The 15,101-nt window shown below is 47.7% G+C and overlaps 1 protein-coding gene across 12 annotated transcripts in view; it reads right to left on the reverse strand.

Annotated features, from left to right (window-relative positions):
* COL6A3 (collagen type VI alpha 3 chain) overlaps positions 1-15,101 on the reverse strand; it is a 63,570-nt gene that overhangs the window by 7,257 nt on the left and 41,212 nt on the right. For all 12 annotated transcript variants that reach the window (XM_052791843.1, XM_052791841.1, XM_052791840.1 and 9 more), the window contains 18 exons: positions 14,714-14,749; positions 14,137-14,199; positions 13,766-13,828; positions 12,988-13,050; positions 12,246-12,308; positions 11,426-11,476; positions 10,870-10,905; positions 10,701-10,763; positions 10,493-10,555; positions 9,812-9,844; positions 9,656-9,704; positions 8,892-9,385; positions 8,159-8,258; positions 6,959-7,657; positions 5,622-5,730; positions 4,591-4,859; positions 3,091-3,351; positions 1,208-1,282 (listed from right to left, as the gene is read on the reverse strand). In XM_052791843.1, coding sequence (XP_052647803.1) covers positions 1,208-1,282; positions 3,091-3,351; positions 4,591-4,859; positions 5,622-5,730; positions 6,959-7,657; positions 8,159-8,258; positions 8,892-9,385; positions 9,656-9,704; positions 9,812-9,844; positions 10,493-10,555; positions 10,701-10,763; positions 10,870-10,905; positions 11,426-11,476; positions 12,246-12,308; positions 12,988-13,050; positions 13,766-13,828; positions 14,137-14,199; positions 14,714-14,749 — 2,590 coding nt within the window. The remainder of the gene's footprint in view (positions 1-1,207; positions 1,283-3,090; positions 3,352-4,590; positions 4,860-5,621; positions 5,731-6,958; positions 7,658-8,158; positions 8,259-8,891; positions 9,386-9,655; positions 9,705-9,811; positions 9,845-10,492; positions 10,556-10,700; positions 10,764-10,869; positions 10,906-11,425; positions 11,477-12,245; positions 12,309-12,987; positions 13,051-13,765; positions 13,829-14,136; positions 14,200-14,713; positions 14,750-15,101) is intronic.

A 15,101-nucleotide genomic window follows, 5' to 3' on the forward strand; every position in this document is an offset into this window, starting at 1 on the left:
ATGGGAATGGTGGGATGATGGGACATGCAGCAAGGCAGAAATTAGATGGTCCCTGCCAGGAGCAAGCCCTCAGCCCCTCCGCTGCAGCAAGCTCCGGTGGTACCACCAGCCAGGCATGAGGTCCATGCTCATCCCTTTCAATGCGAGGAGCCAGACCCCAACAGCAGCTTTGCAACTCTTGTTGGCTGAACACACTGAGCAGCAGTATCTCCACATGCTCTCAAACCACCTCAGGAAGAAAATGAACCACAGGGCAAGCAAAATGCTTGAAGAAAAACATGAGAGTGAAGATTCAGGGATGAGTTCTGGATGCCGGATCCATAGTTGGTGCCTGTGACAGGGCTGTGCCTGTGCTGCTTTATGAAGGCTGATAGCCCTTCCAGCCCCTTGGAGGAAGGGTTGCAGCCTGGCACTTACAGTACAATGGAGTGTTATAGTGCCGATATAATGAGCTTGATGTCAACAAAAGCAATGAGATGACATAGTAACAGCTACAGTGCTTATGGGTTATTAACACAGGTTAACAGTATTAACAACAGAGTAGGAGCTGATAGCTCGCTCATTTAGCAGTTTACGACATACACCACTGGTGACAGAGAAACAGGGGATGGGCAGATGGGTGAAACTGGAAGGAGGCTACCAATTAGTCAAATTTATGCAAAAGTTTGACACTAACTCCTCTGCAATCCCTGGCTGTTGGTCACGCCCTTCTTGAGACCTGTGTGTTAAACCAAGGAGCCAAGACCTATTCTTTGCCCCAAATGGAGAAAGAGGGAGCAAGCAAGCATCAGGTGATGTTCTGCATCCACACCTGCATCTACACATGCCAGGGAGGCCATGGGGCACAGCTTGTCCCTGGAGAGAGGCCAGCGCTTGGGCCCTGGTTCACCTCCCATCCTTGTGATGGAAACAGGACCCAGTTTGAGTCCCCCATTAAGATCATAGCAACTTCAGGGGGCTCTGGCTCCAGCATGGGGCAGACACCCCAATACATGGCTCAGACCCGCGTGGCCAAGGATGTCGTCTACATCATGATCTGTTGGCTCTGCAGAGCAAAAGACTCGCAGATCCTTTGGTCTTAGCGGGGCTCTGAGAAAGGATGGGTTTAGGTGCAGGCAAGGGGAAGACCAGTGCAAATGGCCAGGCTCTTGCTGGGGGTCCTGGCAGAGCCCCCCAGACCAGCACTCCCACCATCACCCATACTCACCACTCTCAGGCCCTTCCAGCGGCTCGGTGTTGAGCATCATGTTGGCCAGGGACACCTTTGGCTGTGCCTGGGTCTCTGGGGGGAAGAAGCAGCAGGGTCAGCCAAGGGGAAGGGGATCTGCAGCAGTGCCCTCGGCGCAGCCATAAACAAACTCACTGGCCCCAGCTGCAGCACAGGGGACCCACACAAGTCGCGGGAGTCGGGTCTGGATCTGTTTACCCTAGCACATACATTTCAGAAATGTTTATTGGAGGCAGCTGACAGGATGAGTAATCCACAACCACCCAGCCGCACAGGGACGAGTTTGCCTTGCTGTCCTCAGTCAGCGGCTCTGCTGTGTGGTCGGGCTTATCCTCAGGGGTGACTGCAAAGGAGCATCTTCAGGGGCCCATGCAACTGCTTTGGATGGCCTCCACTCACCCCACAGATTGCTACTGGGCAGGGCTGAAGGAGCTGGATATGGCCTCTCTCTCACCAGTTTAGCTTTGCTCCTCTGGCCTTAAAGATGGCAGAAAAAAAATGGCATCCTGCAGGGGACCAAATAGTCCATGATGGATCTTCTCTTGTTCCCCTGCAGCCCTCAAGGACTGTCCATGCATTGCATGCCCCTCCTTGACCACACTCCTCCCATCAAGGCCTCACATCCCTCTAGGAACTATGTTGTTGAGGATTGTCACTGGGGGAAGAAAACCCTTGTGATGGAAAAGAGAACATGGTTCATGTTGCATCATGCTCTACATGACTGCACCCTATGGCATCACGCCCCTTCCCAGGGCAACCTGTGGCTCATTTTCCGTGGGGCTGGAGGGGGCTGCAGCCACAGGAAGGGTTGGATTTGCTTTTCTCTGGTGGAGGGCATGGGTGTGGGTAAGAGGGACTGTCCTTCCCACTGTCCAGGTCACAGCCTGTGAGCAAATGTGGTGTCACCACTGCCTACCCAATTCATTCCCATTTGAGATTTACTCTATGTGAAATGCAGCTTCCCTGTGCATCAAGAGCTCCAAGTCAGCGCATGCAAATGTTGCTTCTACACATTGATGTCTTTTCTCAACATTTTTGTGGGCATGTTTATTGCTCGTGAAGGTAAGAGACTTCAGACCTGATCCAAACCCACTGAAGCCAGTGGAAAGGCTCTCCATGGGCACTGAAATTGGCTCTGAAGTGCCAGAAGAAGCCAAATGCAGCGCTGGCAGGACCAGCGCAAACTTCTCCACACCACCAAGCCAAGTCACCTCTATGCCAAAATATATATATATAAAAAAATTGGCTGTGTCTTACATAGCAACTTTTGGCCATGCCAAAGGGTTTGGTGAGGTTTACATGTGATCTGTACACATGTAGCTTGGATCCCCAAAGGACTAAACCCTCCATTTAATCTCCTCTTTGGGGGGGGGGGGGGTTGGATAATATAGTATGCGAAGCAGATAGGTGGCTATGGAAATGGCGATTGGAGAAGATTTTCTTGCTTATTTTGCAGTCAGGCTGGACTGAATTTATTCTGTATTAACCCAGTTTGACTCTTATTATTAATTACAGCAATGCCGACTGGACCCCACCAAGACCCATTGTGCAAAGACTCCTGCATGCACAGTAAGACGATCGCCCCTCTGGGACTGGCTTTAATTCTCCCACAATCTGTGTCAATTTAGCACCACTGAAGTGTCAACTTGCATTTGCCAAAGAAACGCATTCGCAGCATTTCGTAACAGGGTCCTGCTGCTGGACTGGAGGATGCCAAAATTGCAGTGACACAACTGAGCATCGCCAGGGCTGGGATCGTTGGCATCAACTGATTCCCTGTCCCTTACATGGTTTTTTCCCATTTTTTGTGTCCCTTTTATGAAAAAATAAATGTTTGTGTGTTTTCCTTAAGAGGTACTTACTTGTGCTGAATGTCCCTGTGTAGGTTACTTTAGGTTGGGATTTCTGGTAGCCGGTAATGACAACAAGGTATTTCTGTCCGCTTCTGAGTCCTCGGATGACATGCTCAGTGCCAGTCAGGTTTTGCTTCTGCACGAGAGAGTGGTCATGTGCTAAGGTGACGGTGATATCAAAAGCGTAGCCGTTGTGTGGCTCGGGGCTGGCCCAGCGCAGCCTGGCACTGTTCTCGGTGACATCTGTGATCTGGATGTCGTGGGTCTTGGCTGCAATGCAAAACCAGAAGAAACGCTAAACGAAGACTTGAAGAGGAAAGGTCTCAAGGAAAAAGTGTCTCAGTGCTGCAGGATCTCCTTCCCAGTCCACAGCAAATAAATTTATCTGCAGCCAGTTGTGGCATGTGCAAACCAGGTTGTGACTTTGCTATCTCAGATGCCCAAGCCAGCACACTGCAGGGAGCCTTTTTTTCATAGCCTAGATGATTTACCCAGTGGTTTATTTATTTTTTAATAATTTTTTTAATGAGATTTACACAGCTTGAAATGCAATTCCCAGCACAACTTTCCCAACAACTGTGAACGTGTCCAGTCAGATCCTTCTCTAGGGTGCAACGGATTCACTGAGCTACTAAAGATCTTCAAGAAAAGCCTGCTTAAGATTGAACAGGTCAAAGAAGCTATTAGGGAAAGGTTTTCCTGCTACGGCAGAGTATTGGATGAGACCTTTGTAAATGCTGCTTGGAAGCAACAGTGGAGCAAGAAGCACCCAGAAATGTTTGTTCCCTGCAAGCTGATGAAAGCATTAACCTTGCGAAAGCTGCTTGCTTTTATTTATTGCTTTTTATTTATTATTTATATGGGGACATGCATTCATTGACTGATTAAGCATCCCTGTGCTTTGACACAAGTTCTTTGTTACTTGTTCAGCTAGTGCAGAGCTGCCTGCACCCCCTTGCAAAAACATATGGGAAAACTCCTTTACATGAACTGTACTCACCTGAAGGAGCTTTAGCATTCCTGAATAGGTCTCTACACTGATTCAGTGATGAACTAGCTATTTATATTAGCTGATGGAGAATTCAAACAATGCCATTGTATGAAACACCATAAATAGCAAAACTTAGCCAAGGGGTAATGCTACGAGGAAAACACAGAAAGCAAATGGGCCACACTACAAAGAGAAGTGCTCTGTCGCTGTGCTACTGAGCTAGGCAGCAGAGGATGAATTGTCCCGTGTTTAGACGTCCTGCTTGTGTTTTGCCTAGAGGCAGCCTGGCCCCCACCCAGTTTTGCACAAACTTCTCAATTCAAGTTGACAAAGCCTTAACCCCCCCAGTGCAGATTTCCAGTTTTGCACCTAAAAATTTGTTTCTGCAAGCATGAAATTTAGCCTTTTGGTGACATTTCCCATAGGAATAATCCTCGCAGGGAGGAAGAAAAGCCACAACCCCCTGCTGTACAGACAAGCGAGAGGTGCTGCTCGCGTGGGGAGAGCCTTTCACGTACTGCCTTGTCTTCTCCTGCCACCTGCCGCGGCGGCCGTGGTGCTTGTGGTGGTGCGGCCGGTGGCTTTGGTGTGGGTGGCGGTGCTTGCTGCGCTCTGCGTGGTGGCGTTCACCTGGACAGTGGTGCTGGCTGTGGTCTGGCCAGTGGCTCTGGTCTGGGCTGTGGTGGTTCTGGCACGGGTGTTGGTGCTCGCAACAGGCTTGATGCTCGCACTGACTGTGGTGCTGGCACTGAGGGTCCGGCTTATGGTCGCGTTGGGTGCTGCGTACCTGTCAAAGCAAAAGCAGCTGATGCGGCTTTTTTTCCCCCATATAAGCAGAATTTGGAAAGTGGAGAGGAGTTGACATAGAAACCATCGGCAAGAACCACCCCCCGCCCCAAGGTCAATAGTCTTTGTCAGTTTTAGAAAGGCCCACAGCCAAGCAGTGAAAAGTGCTGCAGAGCACTGCCTATCCCTTGGGGCATAAGTCTGTCTATACACCAACTTTACACACAGAAGAGTAAATTCAATAGGCAGCTCTGTAGCATGCCTGATTTCAGGGGGCTTAACCTTCCAAAGCCAGGACAGCTCTGTGCCAGCGATGAGTGAGTCCTGGTGACACAAGCTTTCACTTCTGTTCAGAAAATATTAGTATATATTATATGATGGATCCTGGATATCAGATAGTCCAGGGCAGCCCAGCCTCTGAAAATAGTTTGTTGAGTGGAAAACTCCAAATTAAAAATTAATAGTAATTTCTGGAAATTCCTGACGTGCATGATGACAGTAGCATATACCTCCTTCATATCCTTTATACGTGTATAAATATGAAGTTTAACCCAAATTTAAAATTATGTGTACTTGTCTACCCTTCTCTAGTAGATATATCCATTGCTCTTTTGACACAGCACTAAAAGAACTAGTAAAATGCTGATAATCCTGATGGTTAGCATTGAAGTTTCTTTTTCCAAACAGAGACTGGGAAGTGAAGGCTTCCTGCCCAGACAGGCTGTTAGCAAAGCTCGTTCTTTCGCAGACAGCCACTACTTACACTACTTTATGCCCGGCGTGCCCGGGGCTCTGTCTCTTGGCTTGCTGATCACTCTGGAGCCCCTCGCACTGTTTCCTTATCTCTGGAGACAGGTAGAAAGCAAAGTCGCCTACAGACAGAGAGAGCCTGGCATTAAACAGTGGTGTTGTGGATGGTGGTTACCTACCAACAACACCTTACATATATTTCTTGTTGATTTAAAAACCCCTCTTCTTGCTTGCTCTGATAAAAGCTATGGAATATCTCTTGACTTTTGGTGTGGTTACTGCAGCATCCTGGGCTGGGAGATTTGTTATTCCAGTTTACAAACATGAGAGCAGTAACTACAAGATAACAGAGGGCTGTGTGTCTTAGTCTGTCACATGTAAACAGCTTTCTTATAACAAGGCACTTCCAACCACACAGTTAATACTTTTTCAAGTGTTAGAAGTTTCCAGGACCCCTGCAAGCAGTAAATGGAAAAAGCAAACTGAGAAAACCTAAGCATTTATTCCAAGGGAAAAATGTGCTCGTTTGCTTCCTGTTTAGTGCAAGATATTCCTGAATCAGTGGTTTATTAGACCAGTAGACTGATTTTCAGGACTTTTTTGACATACCTAGCTTTCCTAGAAAAGGCCTGTTTCTTGTGCTTGCTGGCCAGGTCTGTTTAGGATCTCTGGCAGCTGGCTGTAGCTGGAGATCCAGCCTGCGGTCTCTAGCTAAACTGAGATGCAAATTTTCAAGGCACATCTGCACATCCCAAACACAGCAGTATTATTTATCCCTGAACAAAGAATCCTGTTCATCTGGTCCTTAAATCTGCACACAGTAACTCCAGACCTCAGCCCAAGCCGTCCAAATGCCTGCTAGACATGATGTTTATGATGAAGCTGGGAAGAAAGATTTGCTGGGTGTTCAGGGAGCTTGGGGGGAGTGCTAGCAGGCTGCTGGGCCAAAAGCCCCAGCAGGACCAGACCCTATGGGACATGTTGCAGATGTGACCAGCAAGCCAGGCAGGATTAGGTCAGATCCCACAGGTGATCCCATAGAGACCAAGTCAAACCAGATAGAAGTGCAAACTCTACTTGGCAGACCAACAGACTGTATGGGATAGCCTGGGGAGGGCAAAGTGAACAAAACCCAGACATATTCAACTAGGTAGACTTATGAGCAGCAACAAACAGACCAAATAGTACAGAACATATAAAAAGAGACTAACTTTAGTGGGTTCCACTGCCCAAAGAGGTGGTCAGGCTAAAGCCCACACAACCAACAGTCAAGTAGACCAACAGATTAACCCCTCTGAGGTCATATGTTGCCCCTTCCATAATACTTTGGCTGCAGGATGTTATACTTACTTCTGATAAAAGACGGCAGCAGTCTCCCAAAGCGTAGTAAGGGCTCTTCATGAAGCTCACCTGGTTTATCGACCAATTTGAAGAACACATCATTTGGCTCGCTAGCTAGGCTATAGATATTCTTGGCATTCACTTTCCTGCCAATGCCCAAGACAACAAAGAAGTACCCTTTGCATTTTGCATCTGTAACAACCTTCTGCAGGTTCTCAAGCTCTTGTTTATTAACTTTTCCGGTCATCATCAGAACCATGACTTTTAGATCCCGAGGGTTTGGTGCACTTTCAAAAATATGAGCCATTGTGTGTTTAATTGCACTTCCTATAGCCCTCGTGCCATGGAGCTGGGTCATTTGGTTGTGAAGGTAATTAATGATCTTCTCTTTGGATCCATAATCAGTTAGTGAAAACTCAGTTTTTACTGGTGGGAAACTTGAGTTGGTTTCGTATTCATAAGGAGCTTGTTGGAGAACTGCCACTCTTGCATGGTGCTGAGATACTCTTGGCTCAGAGCTGACTTCCAGGTTACTTACAAGGTGGGAAATGTACCTCTTCATCTCGTTGAACTGCAGAGGGGTGGTGGACTCCGAGCTATCCATGATGAAGGCTATGTCAGTGTCTACATCTGTTGGGGCTGCCCTCCTGTCTCTGAATACAGGTCTCTGACTACCAAAACCACAGATGGGATCAGGGTCACACACATCTAGAGAAGAAATACAGTAGGTTTCACCTGGAGGAACTGAAGATGACCCTCCCTCGTCATTGCAAAAATCCCTTGTGTCATATGAAATACTATCAAGCCATGGACATTCACTGGTCCATTACCTGATACCAAAGTCATTTCATCCCAAAACACATTCAGTTATGCATTTAGTATTTTTACATGCTCCTTTGTCCAAACAGATCCCTGAAGCACTCTGTCATAAATGGCAGGCAGCCATATTTTGGTGTGTTTAGCTATCGGTGTTTGGGCTGTAAAAGTGGACCAGCCAAAAAAGGAGCTTCTCTTTACAAAGTGGAGAATGCCCAGTGAGCCTCATTCACAACACCAATGTTTTCTGCTCAACCTGAGAATGTGCATCCCTTGTCTTCAACAGCAAAAGGGCTGACTCCCAACTGGGCTTCCCTTCTGCACCACTGACAACTGACTGCTGCGTGACCAGAAGGATTTGGCACTGTATAGAGAAGAAATTGCATGCTTTACCCAGACAAATGTGACAAGTCAAGACCCTCTGGATAGTTTCATTCAGCTGACTGCCACTGGCTGGAAGAACAATTGCATGTCCAACCGCTGTGTTGTTGATCTGGTTAGACACAAACAGAAAAACATAGTGTTGGTAATGCTGCCTTCTGTTATTTTCAGCTCAAAGTAGGGGAGGGCAATCCACAACTCTAAGAGATTCTCTACTCAGCACGCTGCTTTTGGTGGATCCCATTTGGAGGAACCTAATGCCCCCAACATCAGTTAGTGGGACTAGTTTAGAGACATAAACTCCAAGAAAAGGGTCAAGCACTTGAACCAGCGCTCGGTGTGCTCATCTGCAGCTTCTTTATTGCTTTAAATCTCTGTATGTCCGCTCTCCCTCTGCCAACAAAGCTACCGTACTTCCACCTTCCCACCATTTGCCTTTCTGTCAGACCTTTCTCGCTATGGGGACTGTCTTGTCTTCTGTTTCATACCACACCTGGCACCATGGTCTGGGAAACAAATGACTCATCATAACCTCACTAGCGTTTCACAGCGTGCACCGTGTTATGGATTAATCTCCTAATAGATGTGCTGGATGAGTTTGGCCAGCACTGCTTTCTCAGAGTTAAGTGCTTGAAAGGCCTGTGGAAGCCAACCACTGCCTGTAGGAGCAAACGCCATCACTCTCCCCAGCAAATCAGACTGAGATCATGAGCAGAAAATGAAAGAAAGGGTGAATGACCCCAACCTCCAGAGCTCTGGTGAGAACTGGGTCCTGCCTGCTGGTGAGGAACACGGGCATGACCCCAGCATCGTACAGTTGCAGCACGGCGTCGTTGAGCTGCGGGGAGGCTCTCGTGTCCCCGTTGCTGAAAAAGACAGCCACCTTCCTCATAAGGAAGCCGCTTCGGGCACGCTTGAAGGTATTCCTGGCCACAAAGGACATGGCGGTCTCGAGGCTGCGTGGCTTTGTGGTCAGGGTCGCCTGGAAGTTTTGGATCTGCTGGAGGAGGCTCGATTTCTTCCTGGCATCAGCAAAGCGGATCTCCGTGGTGACCTCATTGTTGTAGGTGACCAGAGCCACCCGGGCACCCCGAGGACAGTTGCTCTCAGCGATGGTTAAGTTGTTGACCACTCTGAGCACGGTTTGCTTCATCCTGTTGAAAACATCCCTCACAACACCTGAGGAGGTGTCGATAGCGAAGGCCAGCTCGGTTGGGTAGACAGGGCACTCCTTGGGACCTGCCAGAAACATGTGTTGGTAAAAAATAGTGCCCCAAATAGTTGTCAGGGTGCAAGGACCATGTCCTTGGCAGGAGTAAATCATTCATATCACCTCTGTGGGGAGAGCAACAATTCTGGCATGCAGTCACACTGGGGTTTAAAGGACTGAAGGTGACTTACCATAGCAGCAAGCTGTGGAAAAGATGGGGAAAAAAAGGCAGTTTGGTCAGTGCCATTCATGTAACATGATGGGCATATAAGGGTAGAAACAGGGAATTAGCAAAGCACTGATGTACTCACGGCATTTGTCTTTGATGTTCCGCACAAGGGCACATTGCTTTAGAAAATAAAACGAAAGTGAGGGAGAAAGGGAAAAAAAGAGATATGTGACACAGCCAACAAAAGAGTATTTCAAAACAAGAGAGTAATTGTGCCAACACTTACATCTCTGGATTCTCCTTTATCGCCTTTAAGTCCCTGTTTAAAAATAAAGAAAAATTGAGTGCAATGTGCATTTTCAGAGTGCCCCATGAACCCAGTTGGAATAATTATTTAACCACAGGTCATGCAGAAGCTAAGGGAAAACCTGCCTGTTTTCAGTCATGTTTCCAGCAACAGGGGGAAATGTTTTCCCATGTGAGGAGTAAACCTAGGCGAGGCCAAACCCAAAAGGGACATTTACAATGCTCTAGGTTCATGTGCAAAGCAAGCCAAGTCATCTTGGCCTATCTACATCATGGATTTGGTCATGGACCATATCCTGTGTGTGGTGATAAATGATAAAGAGCTGCGGACTTCCTAGAAGGAGCTTTAAGTGGCATATTGCCATGGGGAAATCCTAGTGCCTGATAAGAGCCTGTCTCTTGACTTTTTCCTTCTGTTGTGCATTGCGGTTAGAGGAGGGCGGAATATTTATCAATGATAAACAGCTAGTTAGGAATTTATAGAGACACATCAAAGACAAATAAAGAGGAATTTGCCTAACTTGAAATCAGCAGGAGATGGTGATGGGCATATATTCAAGCCCTGGCACCAACAGGGACTACCACATTTCTCAGAGAAGCAATGAGGAGTTTCTCCAGGGGGAAAGCCAGAGGCTCCATCAGCAATGCAATGAACACTTACAGATGGTCCAGGGTATCCAACCTCTCCTTTCTGACCGGGTGTCCCAGGATCTCCTGCATTTCCCTAGAGAGAGAGAGCAGAGAAGTCCTCTCCATGAACATCTGCAGGAGGACTCCCAGGAGCATGGGTCAACACTTGGGGGAAAAGGGGTGCGCATCTTTCAGGTAGTTCATGCAGAAGCAAAAAATTATGTCATGGTCCAACTTACTCTGCGGCCTCTGTTTCCTTTAGGACCAGGGCCTCCAGCACCACCGCGGTCACCAGGTCCACCCTGGTTGGGGAAAAATCACAAACAGTAGCTCTAAATCTGCACAGGACCATAGGTAAAGGCTATGTTGCTTGGAAAATAAATGCATAGCTCATGGGCTGCACCGTACCTTGGGCCCTGGGTAGCCTAAGAAGCCGCGTTCTCCCTGAAACAACATGAAGGTTTAGTTGAATATGGTTTAGAAAATGAACCTGATTTTGCAGGCAGATCTGTAACAGCTGAAGGAATTAAATGATGGAGGGAAAAGAGAGAGAGACTGCAAATTAATTTTTCAATTTTGTTCCTCATATGATTAATAAAAAGCAAATAGCCACTCTTTTTAAGGTCTGGTTGCTCCTCTAAGGCTAATTACAACTGTAGAGGAGCTGTCAGAGATGCTGGCGCGTTGTTTTCAAAGTCCCACAGACATTAATGGGGCTCTCTGGCTAAAAGGTACAAAAACATTATGCTTCCTCCTTGGAGAAACCAAGACAAAGGCAGAGGGGAAAGTTTGAAGACCCTTGCCTGATTTTTCTCACCAGGGTACACATAGGGCTGATTTTTGTCCCTCTATGTGTCTGACTTCACCTAGGCTCTGCCCTTGCCTATCTGCACTGGAGACCTTGGCTACTTCCTTGTCCGTTGTAACTCATGTTGGTAGATGGGCATGATGAGAATACACCTACCTTTCTGCCTTTAGGACCTGGGCCACCAATTCCATCTCGTCCATCATCACCCTAAAATAGGAAAGCCAAAGTCATTAATATGCAGTCATATGCAAATAGCTTAAACCTCACAGATCCAGCAGCATCAATAGAAAGAACCCACTGATGTCACAGGCTTTTGAGAAGTCCTTCTGTAGATGAAATTATTGCAAGAAAAATAAACACAAAAAGGTGGTGCCAAAACTACAAATGAAAACCTGCTCAGTATACGCATATAATGTGTAAAACCCAGGTGGAAGTCAGCAGTGGGGAGCAGGTTAGGAGGTCAGTCAATGCTAAGGGTGTACTTACAGCTCTGTCTGACCCAAGCTTGTCCTCCCTTGCTTTGCGCAAACCATTTTTTCCTCAGTTGGCTCCTCATTATACAGAGTAATGAGAATCAGGCCCCATAAAAGTGCTCACTTACTCCATACATCCTTTTTATAGGTTGCTTTGGGCTAGCACATGGGGTCAGCTCAGGTTGTCTACCCACACCTCATGCAATGAGCCGGGACAAGGCCAAGAAACTCTGGACAGCCTCTGCCCTGTGGACTGATCTCTGAGATGTTAAAAGTCACTTTTCAAGTGAATATAATTCACCTCCTCAGAGGGACTACCCTTACCAACTCTGCTCATGCCAGCTGAAGACATAAAGCTGATTTCCCTCTCTCATATTGTACTATGGAGGATGCAAAGTCTGTAGGGGAGCTAAACCCTCTGCTACGAAGGGCTGCAGCCCATTTCCCACAGGACACAGTTTAGCCCAGCATCCTTAAAGGTGTGAATGCATGGCCACACTTACCATCTCTCCTCGTGGGCCCTGCTGTCCATTTGGCCCTTTGAGTCCAGGGTTTCCAGGCTCACCCTGAAAACAAAAGAATCTGTTAAAGCATGTGCTGAAACTCCAGGCAACTCTGAGCCTTTCCCATCCCATCAGCACTGGTGTCTTTACATAGACCAATCTGCAGTGGTCCTTGCAGCAGAAAGTCATGACTGGACCTACACAGCAGGCAATGCTACAAAATGCTTGCTCTTTAGTGGGACCTTTAGTGATTTCAGAAAAGGTGAGCAGTGGGACATGGGAGGCCAGTCAGCTTCCACCACAGGATGGTGTTTGCTTTTTTAAAAATACTGCAAAAATAAAAGCTCCCAAGCTCTGGGGATTTTGCCAGTGCAAATGGGCAGCGGAGCAGACATAGAAATGAACCAGTGTGTGTGAATCTGGAGAGATAAAACCATACGGAGGGTCTGGAGAGATCCAACACAACCACCTTCCCATGTGGGCATGGACTGGGAATCTGCCCTGGAAAATCACTTGAGAATCTCAGTTACTAAATTACTTTTGCCTCTCTGTTCAATGAAACAGGAGCCTAATGAAACAAACAGAGCACAGACCTTGCTCTACTCCACACAGTGCAAGCCAGTGAAAACAAACTAATTTCGCTCCAAGAGGTTCATCTCAAGTATTTTTTTAAGCTCACTCCTATCCAGAAGCTTTTCATTGCTGTTTTAGTTGCTGATGCCCAATGCTCATGAAGACATACCTTTCGTCCCAGGGGACCGATCCTGCCCCGCTCTCCTGGGGTTCCTGGTAGTCCACCACCGGCCTGGAATGGAAACAGAGAGAGGCATGTTGGCAACATGTCAAGAAAACTGGGTGCCAGAAACTAGGGGATTGAGTGACCATAGAAATTATGTATTAACTACCGGGGCTGGTGCCTCTCAAAGCACCTTAGGAAATTCAGAAGTCTAACTGACAGTCAGGAAGAGCTGAAGGACCAGGTCAGTTCAATGCAAATGTCAGCAGCAACTTATATTGTCCCTAGAGAACCCCCCTGAGAAATGTGTGAGGAGGAGGGGCAAAGCCCTGCTCAGGACAGGGAAATGCAAGATGTGTCTGGCTTTATGGCCCTGAGTCTTGCTGGGGTATGCAGCAGGAGGGAGAAATAAATGCATGGGGGCCCTCCAGCAAGCATGTGAGATGATCATGCTCTGGCTTCAGAAGTTGAAACATCATGGAGCGTTCCCTGCCAGTCACTCAGGGATGTTCTTTAATTAAGATCACAAACTATAATGGGCCAAATGCTGAAGTCCTGACCCCTTTGTGGTTGCTTTTAACTCTTTCTCTTCTGTAATTCTTGATCAAGAAATCCTTAGCGTAAGTTGAGAGGAGAATCATACTAGAAGGGTGTGTTATAAGAAAGTGAATCAGAGCTGGAGCTCTAGAGGGGGGGAATGGAAAGACACATTGGCTGCATCTTATTAGCTCAGCGAGATGTTCTTGCTAAGCATAGTTGGGTGAGAAGCAGCAGAAGGGTTTACCCTGGGTCCAGGAATGCCCTGCTCTCCTCTTATGCCTGGCGTGCCAAGCTGGCCAGGCGGACCCTGTGCAAGGAAAAAGAGAGATTGTGTCAACACATATGAGCAGAAACACACCAGTGCTACACAAGATCACAAGGGAAAGCAAACGCTACTGTGCCTCAGAGATGGTTTTCAAACATGTCATAGCTTGGCTGGTGTGAATGCAATGGCAGACTTGATGTCCCGGGGCAGGACAGCCAGGCTACAGCACACCCAAAAATACCCAAATCCTGACAGTCCTCACAGCTGAGACTCTTTGAGGAAGCAGCTGTGATGAAATAACGCAACAGCATCATGAGGTAAGACATTTACTTTGCTGTAAACTCACTGACCTGTGGCCCTCTCATGCCTTGTTCTCCAGCTGGCCCTGCTTGACCGAGTGAGCCCTTGGTACCCTTGAAGTGCAAAATAGGACAATGCAGGTTAGCATGGGGGTGGTGGTCAACACCATGGGGAGGGAAAGGAGATCTCAGGGCATTTACAGCTGCATAAAGAGCAGGGAAGAACAGTTGTTTGGGGGTTTTGTTTGGCAGAATATGCTTATAGCAGAGAATGAGCACAGAACTGGCGGGGTAATTTGTCTCCTGCAATCAATAAGCATCAGTCTCCTTTATGCTTTGGCACCGTTACACTGCTCCAGCAGCACACAGAGACGAAGCGTCTGACCAGGGAATGCTGCAGAGGACAGGGAGCCCCAGGCATGTGGATGGCTGGTTTTGCACCAAATCCAGCAAGGAGCATATGGGGAGATGAGCCTGAGAAGGAGGAGAGAAATTTGGAGGAGAGAGGAGGCAGAGAGGAAGAAGCAAAGCCTGAATGTCTCTTCTCTTGGCACATCCCTCTGGGTGCCGTGGCTGCCTGGCCGGTGGCGTGGCAGGAGCCCCAGGTGTCATCCCCATCACCACTTACCTTAACTCCTATCGGTCCCCTTCGTCCTGTCATACCCTGCAAATGAAGAAATTATGAGACTTGTTAAGCAAGTATGTAAGCACATGTTTCTCTATTGCTTTCAGATTGGTGTATTGCCACTTCTCTTAGTCCAAAATTACATTTGAATAGTTTGAACTACTGGGGAGAGGGGGAGAAAGAAATCCACATGGCCAGCTCTCTTAAATCAAACTTTGGCATGTTTTCTCCTTCCTTGCATCCCCCAACCCTCCACCACATAGGTGAGCTGCTCCCTCACACATGCAGGAGCGTGCCACAGTCCCTGGACCACATGCCCCAAGGGACAGGTGGCAGCAGAGCAGCTGGGAACATATCCTCAGATGTCCCAGCTACACCAGATCCAGTTTGG

Source organism: Harpia harpyja, chromosome 7, assembly GCF_026419915.1.
Source record: "Harpia harpyja isolate bHarHar1 chromosome 7, bHarHar1 primary haplotype, whole genome shotgun sequence".
NCBI classification, from domain to species: Eukaryota; Metazoa; Chordata; class Aves; order Accipitriformes; family Accipitridae; genus Harpia; species Harpia harpyja.